The 20,555-nt window shown below is 40.4% G+C and overlaps 1 protein-coding gene across 6 annotated transcripts in view; it reads right to left on the bottom strand.

Annotated features, from left to right (window-relative positions):
- The window catches only part of PHACTR4 (phosphatase and actin regulator 4), a 114,882-nt gene that overhangs the window by 62,068 nt on the left and 32,259 nt on the right, over positions 1–20,555 (bottom strand). For 4 of the 6 annotated variants that reach the window (XM_036849536.1, XM_036849499.1, XM_036849520.1 and 1 more), the window contains exon 2: positions 11,463–11,516. Coding sequence is in view for 5 of the 6 variants with exons in the window: in XM_036849499.1 (XP_036705394.1) it covers positions 11,463–11,478 (16 nt within the window). In the remaining variant the exon portion in view is untranslated. Of the gene's footprint in view, positions 1–11,462; positions 11,517–11,922; positions 11,978–20,555 lie in introns of all 6 variants that reach the window. The other 2 variants (XM_036849467.1, XM_036849493.1) reach the window with 1 other exon arrangement.

The following is a 20,555-nucleotide window of genomic DNA, read 5'->3' as shown; positions in this document are numbered from 1 at the left end:
CCTTACCATACATTCCAACAACTGTACCCCTTGGTATTTACCCAAATAATTGAAAACTTACATCCACACAAAACCTACACACAGATGTTTATAGCAACTTTATTCATAACTGCCATAATTTGGTAGCAACCAAGATGCTCTTCAGTAGGTAAAGGATAAATAAGCCATGATACATCCAAACAATGGAATATTTTTCAGTGCTAAAAAGAAAAGAGCTATCAAACCACGAAAAGACATGGAGGAACCTTAAATGCATACTACTAAGTGATAGAAGTCAATCTGAAAAAGCTACGTATGAAAAAGCTACTGTATGATTCCAACTTTATGACATTCTGGAAAATTAAACTTAAAAGCTTTTGCACAGCAAAGGAAACCATAAACAAGACAAAAAGACAACTCTCAGGATGGGAGAAAATATTTGCAAATGAAACAACAGACAAAGGATTAATCTCCAAAATATACAAACAGCTCATGGAGCTCAATATCAAAAAAACAAACAATCCAATTTAAAAATGGGTGGAAGACCTAAATAGACATTTCACCAAAGAAGACATACAGATGGCCAAGAGGCACATGAAAAGATGCTCAACATCACTAATTATTAGAGAAATGCAAATCAAAACTACAGTGAGGTATCACTTCACGCTGGTCAGAATGGCCATTATCAAAAAATCTAGAAACAATAAATGCTGGAAAGGGTATGGTGAAAAGGGAACCCTCCTGCACTGTTAGTGGGAATGTAAATTGATACAACCACTATGGAAAACAGTATGGAGGTTCCTTAAAAAACTAAAAATAGAACTACCATATGACCCAGCAATCCCACTACTGGGCATATACCCTGAGAAAACCATAATTCAAAAAGAGACATGTAGGGCTTCCCTGGTGGCACAGTGGTTAAGAATCTGCCTGCCAATGCAGGGGACACAGGTTTGAGCCCTGCCTGGTCCGGGAAGATCCCACATGCTGCGGAGCAACTAAGTCCGTGCACCACAGCTACTGAGCCTGCGCTCTAGAGCCCGTGAGCCACAACTACTGAGCCCGCGTGCCACAACTAATGAAGCCCACGCACCTAGAGCCAGTGTTCTGCAGCAAGAGAAGCCACTGCAATGAGAAGCCTGCGCACCACAACGAAGAGTAGCCCCCACTCACTGCAACTAGAGAAAGCTTGTGCATAGCAATGAAGACCCAACACAACCAAAAATCAATAAATAAATAAATTAAAAAAAAAAAGAGAGACATGTACCACAATGTACATTGCAGCAGTATTTGCAATAGCCAGGACATGGTACCAACCTAAATGTTCATCAACAGATGAATGGATAAAGATGTGGCACATATATACAATGGAATATTACTCAGCCATAAAAAGAAACGAAACTGAGTTATCTGTAGTAAGGTGGATGGACCTAGAGTCTGTCATACAGAGTGAAGTAAGTCAGAAAGAGAAAAACAAATACCGTATGCTAACACATATATATGGAATCTAAAAAAAAAAAAAAAAGGTACTGATGAACCTAGTTGCAGGGCAGGAATAAAGAGGTAGACATAGAGAATGGACTTGAGGAAATGGGGTGGGAGGGGGAAGCTGGGGCGAAGTGAGAGTAGCATCGACATATACACACTACCGAATGTAGAATAGTTGGCTGGTAGAAAGCAGCAGCACAGCACAGGGAGATCAGCTCGGTGCTTTGTGTTGACCGAGAGGGGTAGGATAGGGAGGATGGGAGGGAGGCTCAAGAGGGAGGGGATATGGGGACATGTGTATGCATATGGCTGATTCGCTTTGTTGTGCAACAGAAACTAACACAGTATTGTGAAGCAATTATACTCCAATAAAGATCTACGAAAAAATAAAACAAAAAAAAATATGAAAAAAAAAGGCATGAAAGGAATGAACTACTGATACATGCAACAACATGTATGAATCTTGACAGCTTTATGCTAGGTGAAAAACCAGACAAAAGGCTACATATTGTATAATTCTGATTACAAAAGGTAAGCAGGGAACTTTTGGTATGGAAGGAAGTACTCTACATCTTTTTTTTTTTTTTTTAACATCTTTATTGGAGTATAATTGCTTTACAATGGTGTGTTAGTTTCTGCTCTATAACAAAGTGAATCAGTCATACGTATACATATGTTCCCACATCTCCTCCCTCCTGCATCTCCCTCCCTCCCACCCTCCCCATCCCACCCCCCCAGGCAGTCACAAAGCACAGAGTTGATCTCCCTGCGCTATGCGGTTGCTTCCCACTAGCTATCTATTTTACGTTTGGTAGTGTATATATGTCCATGCCACTCTCTCACTTTGTCACATCTTACCCTTCCCCCTCCCCATATCCTCAAGTCCATTCTCTAGTAGGTCTGTGTCTTTATTACTCTACATCTTGATTGCGGTGGTAGTTACATGATTTTACGTGTTTGTCAAAAAAAAGAACTATAATATACTTTAAAAGGGTAAATTTTATTGTATATAAACTGTATCTCAATTAACCTGACTTATGTTGAAAAGGAATTCTAAGGAGCACCTTGTAACTGCTTAACACAGACCGAAAGCTCCATAAGAACAGAGATTACATCTTCTCGGTGGAGACTTTTTTTTAAATTAATTAATTAATTAATTAATTTATGGCTGTGTTGGGTCTTCGTTTCTGTGCGAGGGCTTTCTCCAGTTGCGGCAAGTGGGGGCCACTCTTCATCAAGGTGCGCGGGCCTCTCATTATCGCGGCCTCTCATGTTGCGGAGCACAGGCTCCAGACGCGCAGGCTCAGTAATTGTGGCTCACGGGCCTAGTTGCTCCGTGGCATGTGGGATCCTCCCAGACCAGGGCTCGAACCCGTGTCCCCTGCGTTGGCAGGCAGACTCTCAACCACTGCGCCACCAGGGAAGCCCCAGAGATTACATCTTATTAGTGATTATAATTAATAAGAATATTACAGCTACTGTATGTTCACTATGTGGTTACAATGCTAAGCACATTATAAGTACTAATTCATTTAATTCTTTTTTTAAAAAATAAATTTATTTATTTATTTATGGCTGCATCGGGTCTTCATTGCTGCACGCGGGCTTTAGTTGTGGCGAGCAGGGGCTACTCTTCGTTGCGGTGTGTTCTCATTGCGGTGGCTTCTCTTGTTATGGAGCACGGGCTCTAGGCGTGCGGGCTTCAGTAGTTGTGGCTCGCGGGCTCTAGAGCATAGGCTCAGTATTTGTGGCACACAGGCTTAGTTGCTCCGCAGTACGTGGGATCTTCCCAGACCAGGGCTCAAACCCGTGTCCCCTGCATGGCAGGCACATTCTTTTTTTTTCCTTTTTAAAATTTTATTTATTTATTTATTTATTTATTTATTTTTGGCTGCATTGGGTCTTTGTTGTTGGGTCTTCGTTACTGCACGCGGGCTTTCTCTAGTTGCGGTGAGCAGGGGTTACTCTTCGTTGTGGTGCATGGACTTCTCATTGCGGTGGCTTCTCTTGTTGCAGAGCTCGGGCTCTAGGCATGCGGGCTTCAGTAGTTGTGGCACGTGGGCTCTAGAGTGCAGGCTCAGTAGTTGTGGTGCATGGGCTTAGCTGCTCCGCGGCATGTGGGATCTTCCCAGACCAGGGCTCGAACCCGTGTCCCCTGCATTTGCAGGCGGATTCTCAACCACTGTGCCACCAGGGAAGTCCCAAGCAGGCAGATTCTTAACCACTGTGCCACCAGGGAAGTCCCCATTTAATTCTTATAGCAACCTTGTGGGAAAGGTAAAATTCATATCTGTACTTTAGGGATAAACTGAAGATTAGAGAGTAACTGTCTTGCCCAAAAGGACACAGCCAAGAAGTGAGAGAACTGGGATCTGAACTCAAGTTTGCTTACTCCAGAGCCTGAGGGCTTAACTGGTAGGATACGCTGCTTTGCTGATTTTGCTTAGTGTTTACTGAACAAATGAATGGATGAGGAACAAGTCAACTATGATGGAGTTTGGTAGGGTAGGCTGAATCTATTGACAGTTCATAGGAAGAATAAAACATATATATATATTTAAAAGGACACATTATTATGTAGAGATGTAAAGTGGCAATTTTAGATGTAGCAGGTAAGCTGTGAATGTAGAATGACCATGATAGTCTTCAATATCCTTTAACATACCCTTTTATTCTCTTTTACCTCCTTTAAGAAATTATTTTACATATTTTAATTTTTGACACTGAGGAATACAAAGAAGGAACTAAAATGCCTATAACCCGATAATCCAGATAAAATCCTTTTTTATATTTAAAAAACCAAAAGTAATACATGTATATAGATGAAAATGCAAACCATACAGGAAGATACAAAATGATAAGTGAAAACCGTCTATCCTTCCTTTTTTTTTTTGCCGTGCTGCGCAGCTAGTGGGTATCTTACTTAGTTCCCTGACCAGGGATTGAACTCAGGCCTATGGTAGTAAAAGCTCAGAGTCCTAACCACTGGACCACCAGGGAATTCCCACTATCCCTCCCTTTTAATTTTCATTCTTATAATCATTGCCTATGTAGTGTCCAAGACACATTAAAAAAAAAAAAAATTTATTTATTTTGGCTGTGCTGGGTCTTAGCTGCGGCATGCGGACTCTTAGTTGTGGCATGCGGACTCTTAGTTGCGGCATGCGTGCAGGATCTAGTTCCCTGACCAGGGCTTGAACTCCAGCCCCCTGCATTGGGAGCACGAGTCTTACCCACTGGACCACCAGGGAAATCCCTGTCCAAGACACACTGATGAAGGGCTCAGTATGCAGAAATAAATTCAGATGGAAAATCATCTACACATTTAGTCCACCTATCATACTTTCTATGATTTTCTAGGGAGTAAGTAGCAATCAGAAGTGATGAAAAGTGGTGAGACGGTCCAGAATGTCAGCATCACTACTTTTCAGGCTTGCATGACTACAAAGATGGCTCATCTTTTTCTATTGACAGAAAAAAATAATTATAGGGCATCTGTGTTATTAAAGTTCATAGTGTTCTACTATAAACTGGTGTTCTATGCACTTTGTTTCCCTTAAGATTGTTAATTCTATCTTATGCAGAAAATTTAAAACCACTATAAGAAATACATACAAATATTGCCTACTATTGAGCAGTAGGATATAACAGTAAAAAGATCTTGCCCCTCATAAGTTATACTCTTATCAGGAAATAAGATGACAGAAGATATTTAATATATGTATAATAATGCTATATTAAATTTCTACTGAACACCACAGGGAAAAAAATAGAAGTAACATCATTTTTGGCATTGTTTAATTCCAGAGGAATTTATCTCCTACACCTTAAGAATCTCAAAACTAATTAAGTTCATATTTTGCCTTCATTCTTAAAGAGAAGGGAGGGAAGGGCTGTGTTATTGGCATATTTTGAGCTTCAAGTGCTAACAACATGATAACATCACAAAAAATTTTCCCGTGAACTTATAAGTGAAATGCATTAGTCTTGAGCATGGTTCCTTAACAAATGTCCTTGAAAGGTTAGGAAAACCCCCTTTAAAACATAATAATGATTTATAAATTCAGATTCAGAATAGGAAGAAAACAATTGACTTTATTTGTTTTGGATATGGCTTCTGTTTTCCACTTCAACAAACTGATTCTCATATTTCCTATGTGATACAAATTCTAATCTAAAGGAGATATTACCTTGTTAAATCTGTTTAATCTGTTCCCAGAATACCATGCATATGAATAAAGCCTTTGCACCTAGCTTTAAATTCAGGCTTCACACCAACAATCTATCTCATTAAATAATTATTTCATCAAACACAACCAAAAAATTTTTTTTCAACAAACTGTGCTCTCTTCTGTGGAAGGGAGGGTATACAGAAACTTAATGAGGTTGTTAGAAAATTTAAAACATTTTGAGAAGGCAATTTAGTGTATACAGATCCTCTCCTACCCCAAAAAACCTTTTAGAAGAAGTTTCATATGCCAGGGTTTCAGTCCCTTTTCCTGGGCGTGCTACGGAGAGAATGGCTGTTAACCCATAAACATCTGAGAAGGGAGGAAGAAAGGCAGAAGCAGGAATAAGCCATTTTTAAAAGTAGCGGGGTATGAAGCATCACGGTAGCTTAAAATGTATACATATTTTCTCTGGACCCTGCCTTCCCCCAGCACTTTATGTACAGCGTAGCCCTTACTTTAAAAAAAAAACTAGTAGCTTATACCAATATAAATTAACAATGAATACTTTCACTGTATTCTACCAGGTCACTTTGAAAGGAAAGGGAATAAAATAAGGAGAATCAGGGTAAAAGCTGTTTGATTCCTTTACCACCTTCCCCACTCCATGACCTTGAATGTCTGTCCCATACCAACCCTGGCAGAATTCTGGAGGCCTGTTTTCTGGAAGGGATAAAACAAATGGTCTCTGGACTGAACGACTCAAAAGGCGGTTGACGGTGGGAACAGAGCATGAAAAACTGAGGGGAATTGAGTGAACATAATGAATACTGAATGCAGCAACCCTCCCAGTCTTCATCACCCTTTACCATCCAGTGATGAGAAGACTCCGCCCCTTGAACCCTGATACTGATAACAGACATGTTCCTCAACAATAGGGACAAGAAGCTCACACTATAGTAAGGCCCAAAGGCAACCAGCCTATGCATTTAAAGCTTCTAATTTAAAGCTCACCACTCTTAATCACAAGCAGACAGCTAATTATTACTAGACTTCAGAGGAAAACCCTTACATAAGAGAGATCAAAACAAACAAAGGGAAACAACTTTGGGGGAAAAGAGCCTATGCAGGGCAAAGTAAATCTGTTGAAACAATAAAGAATATTATGAAAGAAATATTCAGAGAATAAGAAAGACCTCCTAGGGACTTCCCTGGCGGTCCAGTGGTTAAGACTTCGCCTTCCAATGCAGGGGGTGTGGGTTCGATCCATGGTCAGGGAGCTAAGATCCCACATGCCTTAAGGCTAAAAAACCAAAACATAAAGCAGAAGCAATATTGTAACAAATTCAATAAAGACTTTAAAAATGGTCCACATCAAAAAAAAAAAAATCTTAAAAAAAGAACTCCTAGAAATTAAAAAACATAATAGTAGAAAAGAAAAATTTAATAGAATATAAAGATGAAGAAATCTTTCAGGAGGTAGAGCTAAAGAAAAAAAGAGATGAAAATTAGAGAACTATTTCAGGAGTCCATCATCAAGCAGCTATTGGCAATCAAGAAAGAAGAAGAGGGAGTTCCCTGGTGGCCCAGTGGTTAGGAATCCACCTCCCAAAGCAGGGGACGCGGGTTTGATCCCTGGTCGGGGAACTAAGATCCCACATGCTATGGGGCAACTAAGCCCGAGTGCCACAAATAAGACCCGACGGAGCCAAAAATAAATAAATAAATAAATATTAAAAAAAAAAAGAAAGAAGACATGGGATTTAGGAAACAAAACAGCCAACACAGGAGAGAAGCAGAGTTCCCAGGTGAATAAGAATACCCCAGGATGACAGCTCTGTACCACACACAGGGGGACACCTGTCCATATTGGAGCAGTGTGACTCAAGAGACATACTGAAGGCTATTGTCACCAAGATCTCTGCTGCCATTTACTCTCTTTTTAAAGATAAGAAGATAGTGCCCAGGTGAGCTCATCTTGACTAAATGCTGGTGAATTTCTTCTCAAATTACTGAGCTGCCTAATGAGCTCAGAACACGCATTTCACCCACAGAAGTGTTCTTTAATGTATTCCTAAAAGCTTCAGGTAGGTCATGATCAACTTAGGAGAGACCACAGAGCAGCTCACTCCCTCTGACCATACTTCTGCCAAGCGTCCAAGATTGAAGCCCTGCCCAAACAATTTCCAGGACTAAGTCTTGACTCTGTCCATGACTTCCACAGAAGAGACTCTGAAAATTAGGAAACTGAAGCAGGTATGGTCCACTGATGTCTGGGTATCCCCAAGATCCTTTCAGAACCCAAGAGGTACAATGATATACTTAATAATACTAAAGAATTAGTTGCCTTTTTCACCGTGTTGACACTGGTACTGAGGGTACAAAAGCAATGGTGAGCAAAACTGCTGGTACCTTCACACAAATCAAGGCGCAGCAACAAACTGTAGCAGGATGCATAATCTTCCACCACTACATAATTACAGTTAAAATAATGCAATTTAAGATATCCTTGGATAAAGCCGTAAAAACTATTATTAGTTTTTATAAATCTCAAGCCCCTATGTGTCTGTTTAACTAGTTTGCATGATGAACTGGGTAAGTACAATGGTTACCTTCAAGGAAAGGTCACCTGCGTATTGAGTTGCAAGCCTGACTGCAACTAGCCACTTTCATGAAATACCACTTTTACTGGAAAAGATTGAATGACAAACTATGTTGTCAAGCTTAGATTATTCACAGATATTTTCTCAAAAATGATGGACCTGTCACTACAAATAAAACCGACAGTACTTGTTGCCAGTGATATACGTCAAGCTTTCAAGAGAAAATTCGAATTTTGGAAAACATATCCACTAGAGTGAGCCTGCCAACTTCCCAATATTTAAAGACTTTTCTGATGAGATCAGTGTGGCATTACAAATGTGATTTTAAAATATTATATAATAAAATGTGTAAACATCTGTCCATGTACGAAAGGTCCTTAGAGGCCTTAGGTCTGTCCCACTAGAACGTGATGGGTAAAAATCTCTCACTTTAATTTTCAGAATGCAACAAATAATTCTTTTCCAATGTATCTACATAACTGTTAGTTAACCTAACTGTAACAAAATTCTCAACCATCTTCCAGGGGCTCCATCTTCTTAGAAACAAATTCATTTTACATTCAGAATTCTTTTCCTTGTCAAATGGCACTGAGTGGACCATAACTCAATAAACCAGATTCTTATCATATGTGTGTTTTGTGAGCAATTAAAAAAAAAAACCCTACAAACTATTATGCATAAAATAAGCTACAAGGATATATTGTACAACACAGGGAATATAACCAAATTAAATTAAAAAAATAAAAATAAAGTATAAGGGCTTCCCTGGTGGCGCAGTGGTTAAGAATCCGCCTGCCAGTGCAGAGGACAACGGGTTTGAAGCCCTGGCCTGGGAAGATCCCACATGCTGCGGAGCAACTAAGCCCGTGCGCCACAACTACTGAGCTGCACTCTAAGCCCCCGAGCCCACAACTACTGAGCCCTGCCGTGCTGCAACTACTGAAGCCCGCGCGCCTAGAGCCCGTGCTCCGCAACAGAGAAGCCACCCGCAATGAGAAGGCCCGCACACAGCAACAAAGACCCAATGCAGCCAAAAATAAATAATAAATAATAATAAATAAAAGTATAAGAGGAAAAAAAATCCTCTCACTAGCACAGAAGACAAACCTTTTCTCATATTAGTGATCAAAGCACATATTAATTTATATTCAAACTGACTACTATACTAGCCAACTATGACTTCCATAGCAACTTCCCTTTGGTATTCTCTAGTAAATTTAAATTATATTTAAATTTAATTTAAGTTGAATTTAATTAGTTTAATAATAAGTTTAATTAATTAGATTAAATTCTATTTAAGTTATGTTTAAGTTAGGTGAGGTAAGGTCACTCAGCGGAAAAAAAATGTTTCCCATAAAAGCCTTTGGAGTTGTTGTACGTTACACTAGTTTATCATATGGACATGTTCTTTAGAATTTGTCACCAGGCAACTATATCAACTCGATTCACCAAATTGTTCATAAATAACGCCCTTAAGAATTAATCTGTAAAGAAACTGCACATTTATGAATAAAGTACTGACTGCCCTCTAGTGTTCAAAATAAGGATTTCACTGATGAGCTAGATGCAATGTACACTACAGGGTGAAAAAGCCAAACTCCTAAAGAAGCCATTTAGGGTCATTAAAATCAGAGGAGAAATTCTGATCTGGCAAGGTTTTCAACAACAGTCTTTTCAAAGCAAGACAACAAGCTATTAATCTGAGCTATCTGATTACTTACTTGTACCAGGTGCCCAAAGAGCCTAATTTCAGTCATCTACAGTAACTGTGTGTGAGTAGAATATAAATTTGGAACCTTTTTACACTACTACTTCAAGTTACACTGCCATAAAATGAGATTCAGACTTTTCCCCATTTGGTAAAGAAGCACAAAATGCTCGAATCAAAACCTGCCTCTTGGGACTTCCTTGGTGGCGCAGTGGTTAAGAATCCACCTGCCAATGCAGGGGGCATGACTTCGATCCCTGGTCCGGGAAGATCCCACATGCCGCAGAGCAACTAAGCCCATGCACCACAACTACTGAAGCCCACGTGCCTAGAGCCCGTGCTCCACAAGAGAAGCCACCACAATGAGAAGCCTATGCACCGCAACTAGCCCCCACTCGCCGCAACTAGAGAAAGCCTGTGCGCAGCAATGAAGACCCAACACAGCCAAAAATAAATAAATAAATAAATAAATAAAATGCTGTGAATTCAGAACACAATGATAAAAAATAAAATAAAAGCCTGGAAAGCAGCTAAGATGTCTCATCTTAGAGAATTTTAAAACATGGTAGAAATTCCATTTCTCTCCTACAGAGAAACTTTTTAAAGCACGGATATAACTCTGCGGATACTAAAGAAACATCAATAGTTTTCATAAAGCTTCAATAAACACCCCAAGGCACAAGTGTTCAAAATCGCCTACTAACTATCCTAGACCATATCTCTCTTTGAAATTGCAGTCAGTAGGAAAATGGAGTTCAACACACAGTGACTGACTTTTTAGTCAAAAAGGTAGATACCAAACCTTTGTGTATCTAGATTTATACTCCCTTAACCATGTTGTTACAGAATTTAAAACTTATTATTTTAACTTGTCAACTGGTTCTTTGCTGTATTTGAAGTAACTAACATTCTAGAGCATTAGGTCTCAAAGTGTGGTCTAGGAACTACTAGAGATGCCTCACAGCAATGTCAGAATTACTTTTCATATTACAAAAGTGTTATTTGCCTTTTCACTCTCATTAGCTCCAAACAGTCAATTCTCCAGAGTCTACAGGGTATGTGATAACAAAACATTAAATGCAGAAGCAGATATGTGACTCCAGCTGTCTTCTATTAAACCAGATATTAAAGAGATCTGCAAAATGTAAAACAATGCCACTCTTCTTGTTACTCTTTTTTATTTGGGGAGTTATTTTTCATTAAAAAATTTTATTTATGTAACATATAAGGGGTTTATTAATGTTATTTTGAAATGAATTAATATTTTTAAATGTCTATTTTAATTTGTAATATAGTAAATATCAATAGATATAAATCATACAAACAAAGCTCTTTGGGGCCCTCAATTATACTTAAGAGTATAAAGGGATCCTGAGGCCAAAAAGTTTGAGAACTGATAAACTAGAGAGCTTAGCACACTAAACATGAAAAAAATCAATTTATTCTCAAAGCTTTAATGGAGGTAAGGATAAAACACAAATATCATTTACTAAGAAAAATGTAGGTGATACTCACCAAATGGATCTTCCATGCCACTATTAACCAGTTTAGGGAGGTGGTATATAGTTTCTAAAAAGAGAAAAAAAGTAAATGATACACTTAAAACATAAAATCCATCACCTTTTATATTTCTTAAAAAATAGACCCAATTCAGTAACACTGATTATAGTTTAAAACTAGAACATTATAGAGATGTACAACTTATTAAGTGAGAACATTGCCAACTGGGATTTATTTTAAGGGGGTTGAGGTACAGATATAATAAGTTCCCTTTCCAATCTCCATCTTGAATTTACCAGAGTGTAAGGAAAAAGGCAAGTTAAAAAAATTTTTTTTTTATTTTTTAGGGAGGGGGGACAAAGGGAAAAGGGAGGGTGGGGAGGGGGAGAGGGAAGAAGGGAGGGAAGGAGAGAGAGCAGCAAAAAGCCAAATTTTTATGCAAAAAAAACCCAAACAAACAAAACACAAAACTCACATAAACATCTGGGAAAGCATATGAGGATATCATAGAATGAAGGAATTGGTTTTGCCTGAGGAAAGTAGAAAGTAGTTCAGTAAGTTAAGAATGCTCAAGTATTAAAATAAAACAAAAAAATTTTGAAAAAAGTTGAATAAGTATAGATATTCAACCTCCCTCACCCTTAATCAAAACAAGGATCGAATCTGCCCAATCTTGCTTTTTTATCTCTTTCATAGTTTTGATCCCAAGGGCACTCCTTAGTTAACAATTTGAATACTAAACTCCAATTCAGAGTCTGCTTTTCAGAGAATATAACCTACTAACAGTTGGGGCTGGCAGTGATCTGAGAAAATTAGGACTGTGAAGGGGTTTTGGAGTTGAATCGCTCACAGACTAGATGGCACTGAGGACCCCACTGGTGGTGGTAGGTAACCAGATAATCCCTGGCACAAGGTGCTGGTCCAATTCTTAAACTTTCACTAGTGGTGAATAATGATGATCTATCTATGGACAGAATGCTCTAGTTGATTGGATTTATGAGGCACTTGAAGAGTAAGGGGGAAATAACTATAATGACAATGGAATTGAATGGCTATTACTAGACTGAACTGATGCTCTAGAAGAAGATAACAAAAAGCTAAGAGTGATTAACAGTCAACTGAAAGTCAAATATGGGGGATTCCCTGGCAGTCCAGCGGTCAGGACTCCATGCTTTCACTGCCAAGGGCCGGGGTTCAATCCCTGGTTGGGAACTAAAATCCCACAAGCTGTGTGGCACAGCCTAAATAAATAAGTAAGTATCAATAAATAATTTTTAAAAAGAAAGTCAAATATGAACATCCCAGGGCCTCCTGGTAATTTCTAAAGACGCTCTTTTCTGTGGCAGCAGGAGGAGAGAAAAAGCTGGAGACCAGGCCCAAGAGTTAATCAACAGAGTAGCCGAGCACCAAGGAAGGTTAACTCTCAGCCAAGGGAGGTATGCTATGCCAACGTCAGGGCCCTGACTGGGAAAGAATGAGACCCTAATACATGAGATGGAGACAACTGAGTTGATGCCCCTCCAAAATCTTGAACGCGATAGTGCCCTTGAAACTGCGAAAGTGGCCCACCATCTCTGTAAGAGCTAGCACTCTTCCCGCACTTGAAGATAATGCAGAGGCCTCCCCACCCTGCTCAGTAAACAATGTCCCCTCAGGATCTGCCACCTCCATGCCTCCTAACTTGTAGTAGGTCACAGCATAACCCAGCCCAGATATTTTGTGCCTGATAAGGTCACAAAGGAATTATAACCCAAGGGAGCTGCAAGACTTAGCCAGCATGTACTGGCAGGGGCTAAGTGAGAGCAAATGTGAACTCTGAGGGTGCTTGAACATCAGAACCAGAACATAAAGTTATTGATCACTCTCCGAAGATACAGGATTTAACACCCTGGCAAAAACCTCAGAATACGGTATGAACTTATCACTAGGATGGTTCCTAAAAGCTGGAAAAGTCACGGCCCATGATAAGTAGCAATGACAAAACTGCAGTGGCAGACAGGGGAGGAAGGGATTAAAAGGCTCACTTAGTGAAGTTGGCTTGCTGAAGTGGTCAGAAAAAAGTATTATGTTCCTTGAAATGGCTGGGAGGATACTATAAGGAACGTGCTAGTGAGAGGGGCACCAGCATCATTAAGAAGTTTAAAAGCTGTTCTCCATAGAGAATTGGTTATAAAACTAATGCCACTGGGACTTCCCTGGTGGTGCAGTGATTAAGAATCCGCCTGCCAATGCAGGGGACACAGGTTCGATCCCTGGTCTGGGAAGATCCCACATGCCACAGAGCACCTAAGCCCGTGCGCCACAACTACTGAGCCTGTGCTCTGTAGCCCCCGAGCCACAACTACTGAGCCTGCGTGCCACAACTACTGAAGCCCGCGCGCCTAGAGCCCATGCTCTGCAACGAGAGAAGCCACCGCAATGAGAAGCCAGCACACTGTAACGAAGAGCAGCCCCCACTCACCGCAACTGGAGAAAGCCCGCGTGCACAGCAACGAAGACCCAACACAACCAAAAAAAAAAAGGTTTATAAAACAAAAAAAAAAACTAATGCCACTGATAGCAACGGTGATGATACAACCCTAAAACAAAGGAGACCAGGCCATGGTACTTAATGATTGAAGCCAGATGGAGACACTATAAACATCAGCAGAGTCAGAGTGGCAGTCAAAGGAATCTGACTCAAAGATTTGTGGAGATAGTTAATAAAGCATGGTGTATTTATGAAGCAAAATAGACAAGCAGCTAATAAAAGCACTTCTCTATCTGTAACATCAAAAGAAATCAGGGATGGAAGATCTGGATGCTGAGGTCAGTCCCCTCAATAAAAAAATATCAGAATCCATGCCCAGTGTCTGAACCTGAGCCAGTTTCAGATCCTGACCCCTTTGACTGAAGGAGGCCAGGTACCCAAGAGAAAAGAACCTGCAACATCAAAGCAAGTATAACAATTCCCTGAGAAACCTATGGCCTAAGAGACCCATATACTATAGGTCTCATGGACTCCATACCCAGAAGGTCCCTGCGCTTGAAGTTTAATGCTCTGCAGTCACTGTCTTAAAATTCTTAATAATTTTATCTATGAATTTCTGCTCCATAAGTGAAATCTGAGGGGGAAAATGAAGCATGTGCTGGGGGCTTGAAGCCTCAGCTCACACACAGTCCACCTCTTCCTGTCTTCCCAGGAGCGGCCTCTTGGCCACTCCCTCTGGTCCCACCTGGCCATCCTTTCCCTGCCTGGGCTAGGAGTGCCACATACTTTTGGTGGGCAATTTCTCTCGCCCACTCTCAATCCAGGTGTATTCGGCATGCAAATTATGTAGTCAGCTCTGTCTACGGTCATTTACTCAGGTAACTGTAAACTGCGTAAACGGGAATGCTAACATTTTAAGGACAGGTTGACATTGACACCTGGAGTCTGGAAGTATAATCATGGACTTATGAGGACCAGGAAATAAACTGAGCCCTGGCCAAGATCCAGTTCACGATGGGCCCACTGGGTGTGTGAACCCTCCTGGTGGTCATTTCCCTGGACCCTGAATGTATAATTGAAATAGACATACCTGGAAGTTAGTGAGTCCTTGGCCTATGGGATAGGAGTTATACTGGGGAAGGCCAAGTGGAAGGAAGCCTCTAAAGGTGGGTGCCCCATCCCACCTTCCAAGATAATAAACACAAAAGAAAACAATATTGTATTCTGGGGGCAAGGGAGGGGAGATGGCAGAAATTAGTGCTACACCCCCAGAGGATGCAGGATTTACCAGTGTGGTCCCGGCAGAAACCAGATAAATCCTGGAGGAAGGTAGATTACCACAAACTCAATCTAATAGTAGCCACAACTGCAGCTGCCATGCCAGATGTGGTATCTTTGCTAGAGCCGATTAACATAGCCCCAGGAGCATAGTACACAGTCAAAGATTGAAGGAATAAGTTCTTTTTCTCTTATGCCTTCAAGAAAGTAGGATCAGAAACAATTCACATTCACATGGAATGGATTATAGCATACTTTTACAGGACCATGTCAATTTTGCCACTGTCTCATGTAATATAGTCCTATGATAATACGGACTTCTTGTAGAATATCACACTGACCTACTATATTAATAACATCATGCTAATTGGGCCAGATGAACAGGTGGATAGCACACTGAAGGTCTTGACAGAACACATGGACTCCAGAGGGTGAAAGATAAATGCTACAGAGATTCAGGCACCCATTCATCAGTAAAATTTTTATAGGCCCAGTAGTCAGGGGCTTGATAAAACATGCCATTCAAGTAAAGGCATCCAAGTAACCAACTGCATCTTGCACCTCCCACCATTAAGAGGGAAGCATGACACCCGAGAATACTGCTCTGGCTTTTATATCAGGTGACACAAAAAGTTACCAGTTTCCAGAACAGTAAAGGACTCTGCAGGTCTGGATGGTGAGGCAAACAATCTGGCAAATGCTATGGTATTATGGCAAGCCCCAGTGGGAGAATCACTATGCAGACCCCTGGGATCTGGAGCAAGGCCATTCCATTTTCAGTGGAAAATTGTATGCCTTTTGCAAAACAACTCCTGGCATGCTACTGGGTCCTAGCAGATATAGAACACCTGATTATGTGACACAAAGTGACCATTTATCCAGAATCACCCACCATGACCTAGGTTCTATGAGACATACCAAGTCATAGGGTTGGGTGGACCCAGCAATAATTCAGCATTAAGATGAAGGTGATACATCCAGTATCTAGCACAAGTAGGACCAGAAGTCACGAGCATGAGCAGATAGTCCAAACCCTCATATCAATGAGTAGACCATTGTTTCAAAGTGCCCCTTCATTAGCATATACCTTTGGCCATACTGGGGGGCCCTCACAGCCAGTTGACAAAGGATAAACCCTCACCTTCTTCACAGATGGCTGTAACTGGGTCCAAGTCAAAAATGGACAGTGGTTGCACTACAGCCTCACTTGGGGGTGGCAATGAAGGACAGTGCCCAATGGGCAGAGCTTTAGGCAGACTGTCTATTTTGTGTAGACAAAGAATTGGTTTGAGGTTAAAATATATGTGGACTCACAGGTAAATGTCCTGATGTGCTGGTCAGGGGGCATAAAAGGAGAACGATTAGAAAATTAGGGGGGAAAAAAAAAAGAAAATTAGGGGAAGGAGGTCTTAAGGTAGAGGCACGTGGGAGGATACAAGAATAGACACATTTGAAGATCTTCATATCACATGTTAACAGTCACCAGAGAACATCTACCATGAAAGAAGCACAAAACAACCAAGTAGACAATGACTCAACCAGTTTACATCAGCCATCTTTTGTCATGGCCTCCCCAGTGCTAGAAAAATGAGCATCTGAAAGAAGGTGGTCATGTGGCAGAGATATACTCTATGCATAGACAACAGTATGAAGTCCTACTTACCAAGTATGCTCTAGCTACTGATGCCACAAAAAGCCCGAATGGCCAGCAACAGAGACAAACACAAAGCTTCCAGTATGACATCTTTCAAGGAAACCAACCAGCCTTTGGATGGCAAGTTGACTGTATTTGGCCCCTTCCACCCTGAAAAGGTGAACAATTTATTCTGAAAGAAACAGGGGGACTTCCCAGGTGGTCCAGCTGTTAAGACTCCACGCTCCCAATGCAGAGGGTCCGGGTTTGATCCCTGGTCGGGGAACTAGATCCCTCATGCTGCAACAAAGATCCTGCATGCTGTAACTAAGACCTGGAGCAGCCAAATAAATAAATTAATTTAAAAAAAAAAAGAAAGAAATAGGGACATATTCTGGCTGTACGTTTGCCTTTCCTGCCCTCAGGGCTGCAGTGAACAGTACATGAGAGTTAAGGAAATGTTTAACCTACCAGTAAGCATCATCCCACATAACATCATTTCATGACAAGGGACCCACTCTGCAGTAAAGTAAGTGCAAGAGAGGGCCCAGGACCATGGGATCTACTGTTGGTATATATACAACAACATCTAGAAGCTGCTAACCTAAAAGAGCACTGGAATGGCCTGATGAAAGCATAGCTGAAGCACCAACTCAATGACATATTTTATGACAAAAGAGTACCATCTTCCAGGGTGTAATATATACACCAAATCAAAGACCTTTATATGCTACTGGTCTTCAAAACAGGAAAAATACATGGATGTGAGAAATGGGGTGGGGGGGTAGAAATAGCATACCCTGTTTATTATCAATCCCAAAGATCCACCTGGGGAATTTTTGTTTCCTATCTCTGCAACTCTGGGTTCTGCAGAGTTAAAGATCTTGGTCACCAAAAAAGGAACACTTCCACAGGAGACAAGAGTCCCAAGAGGCTATAAGCTATAGCTGTCACCTGGGCATTGTGGAGTCCTCGTATCCAGGGATCATCAGGCAAGAAGAGGAACTATCATCTTGGTAGGGGTAACTAATCCTCATTATCAGAAAGAGGGTTGTTATTCCACACCACAATGAAAATATATTTAAAATTCAGATGATCCACTTTGGTGCCTACTGGTATTCCCTTTCCCAATTCTGACAGTACAGTAAACAGACAAGTTGGAAACTCTAACCTGAGAAAAGCATGGTAACCAGTGGTTCAGATCCCTCAGGAATGAGGGTTTGGGTCATACCACTAAGTAAAGCCATTGAGACTGGCAGAGATGGTAGCTGAGGGCAAGGGGAATCTGAAAGGGAGAGTGGAAAGAGGTAACAATTATTAGTTGTAACCCTGAGACCAGTTGCAGCAGCAGGAGATAAAGTACTAATCTTCCTCTTCTAAGTATTCCCCAGGAAGAGAGGCCCTCCAGCTACTCTCTCAACATATATAAAGAAGTAGATGAGACGAATGAAAATGAAGATGCAAAATACCAAAACTTATGGGATGCAGCTAAAGCAGAGCTTAGAGGGAAATTTATAGCTGTAAATACTACATTAAAAAAGAAGAAAGATCTGAAATCAACAACACAATAGTTTACTATAATAGAAGAAAAACAAAATAAATCAAAAGGAAGGAAATAATAAGGATTAGAGTGGAAATTAATGAAATAGAAAATACAAAAATTAACTCAAAATAGGACTTCCCTGGTGGTCCAGTGGTTAAGACTCCACACTTCCACTGCAGGGGGCATGGGTTTGATCCCTGGTCAGGGAACTATGATCCCACATGCTGCATGGTGTGGCCAAAAAATAAAGTAAATAAAATTTAATTTAATTTAAAAAGTACTTTGAAAAAAATAACTCAAAATAGATAGAAGACCTAAATGTAGGAGCTAAAACTAGAAAGCTCTTAGAAGAAAACATAGGCATAAATTTATGACCTTGGATTAGGCAATGGTTTCTTAGTTATGACACCAAAAGAAAAAAATAGATAAACTTGACATTATCAAAATTAAAAACAGAAAACAACAAGTGTTAGGAGGATGTGGAGAAATTAGAACACTTGTGCATTAGTGGTGGGAATATAAAATAATGCAGCTGCTGGGAAAACAGAATGGTACTTCCTCAAAAAATTTTTAAATTAAAAACAATTACCACATGATCCAGCAAGTCTACTCCTGGGTATATACCCCAAAGAATTGAAAGCAGGAAATCAAACAGATATTTGTACACCTATGTTCATAGCAGCCTTATTGACAATAGCCAAAAGGTGGAAACAATCCAAATATCCATCAGTGGATGAATAGGTAAATAAAATGTGGTATGTATTATTCAGCCTTAATAAGGAATGAAATTCTGACATATACTACAACATGGATGATTATGCTAACTGAAATAAGCCAGACACAAAAGGATAAATATTGTATGATTGCACTTCCATGAAGTACCCAGACTAGCCAAATTCATAGCAGCAGAGAGTAGGATGGCGGTTGCCAGGGGTGGGGAGAGGAGTTGTTTAATGGGTAGAGTTTCAGTTTGGGAAGATGAAAAAGTTCTGTAAATGGATGGTAGTAACAGCTGCACAACAATGTGAATGTATTTAATGGCACTGAACTGTACCCTTAAAAAATGTTAAAATGGTAAACTTTATATTATGTATATTTTACTACAATTAAAAAAAAGAAAAAAGAAAATGCCTGAATCTTGGTAAGTACAGTGAGTTTTATGGCATTTTAACTTGCCTGATTCCCATCTCCCTCTCCTCCCCTAGCTTTGTGGCAGCCTTGAAAACCAAGAGCCTCACAACATTAGTTATTAAAACCAGCACCCTAGCAACCACTGGAGGGGGCAGAACCAATTTGGAGCTCCCCAAAAGCCCCATCCCCAGAGAACTGTTACTATCTGATATGATAGCACCAAGAAGTTCCATTCTCAGAGTTACTTTATTTGACCTGACTCAGAGCTTGTTTGGTGTGAACAACCTTATCCTTAGCACATTTTTCAAAAATAATCAGTGGCAACTGTTGAACATCCCAACTGCCTAAGGCAGTGATGATACCAGTTAGGGCTAACAGGACACTGACCAAAAAATTTGAATGTTCAGGAATGAGACGTCTATAAGGGGCTTTGAAAAGCTGACATATTCCTGGATATCTAGAAGGACACATGCATTTATGGGCTCAGGGAAAGGCTTAAGAAGGCCCTAATCTCTCACCTCTGGCTGACCTTGAGGTTCTGTGCAAGCAGAAAGTGATGGCTAAGGCAAAGTTGTAAATTGCTTGCAGGAACATTGATGGCATACTGCAATATACACAGAGTACCCTTGGCAAAGGCTAGAAAACTTATTGGTTCAAGGCATTTAAGGAAATTTCTGTCTAATCATTAGCTAACCACTAAGCTGAGACTTCAACGTCTGCACAAAACAAAGCAGACACTTCAACGTCTGCACAAAACAAAGCATACAGGCACTTCAACATGTATGTAAAGCATACAGGCTCTACAGGTTTAGTCCAGGGAAGTCACTCAACGAACAGCAATGAGAAACCCACAGGAAGGAGGGGAATCTGATTTGCAGACTTGCCACATTATTTTAAATGCTCATTTTTCTATACAAAAATGAGACACACCAACAGGAAAGTGTGGTGCATATATAGGAGGAAGAAAGCAATCAATAAAACTGTATCTGAGGAAGCCTAGATGTTGGACTTAATAGACAAAGACTTTTTTTTTAAAATAAATTTATTTAATTT

This window comes from Balaenoptera musculus, chromosome 1 (assembly GCF_009873245.2).
Source record: "Balaenoptera musculus isolate JJ_BM4_2016_0621 chromosome 1, mBalMus1.pri.v3, whole genome shotgun sequence".
Classification (NCBI taxonomy): domain Eukaryota; kingdom Metazoa; phylum Chordata; class Mammalia; order Artiodactyla; family Balaenopteridae; genus Balaenoptera; species Balaenoptera musculus.
The sequence above is the reverse complement of the archived record's forward strand: the minus strand, read 5'-3'. Positions and strand labels throughout refer to the sequence as shown.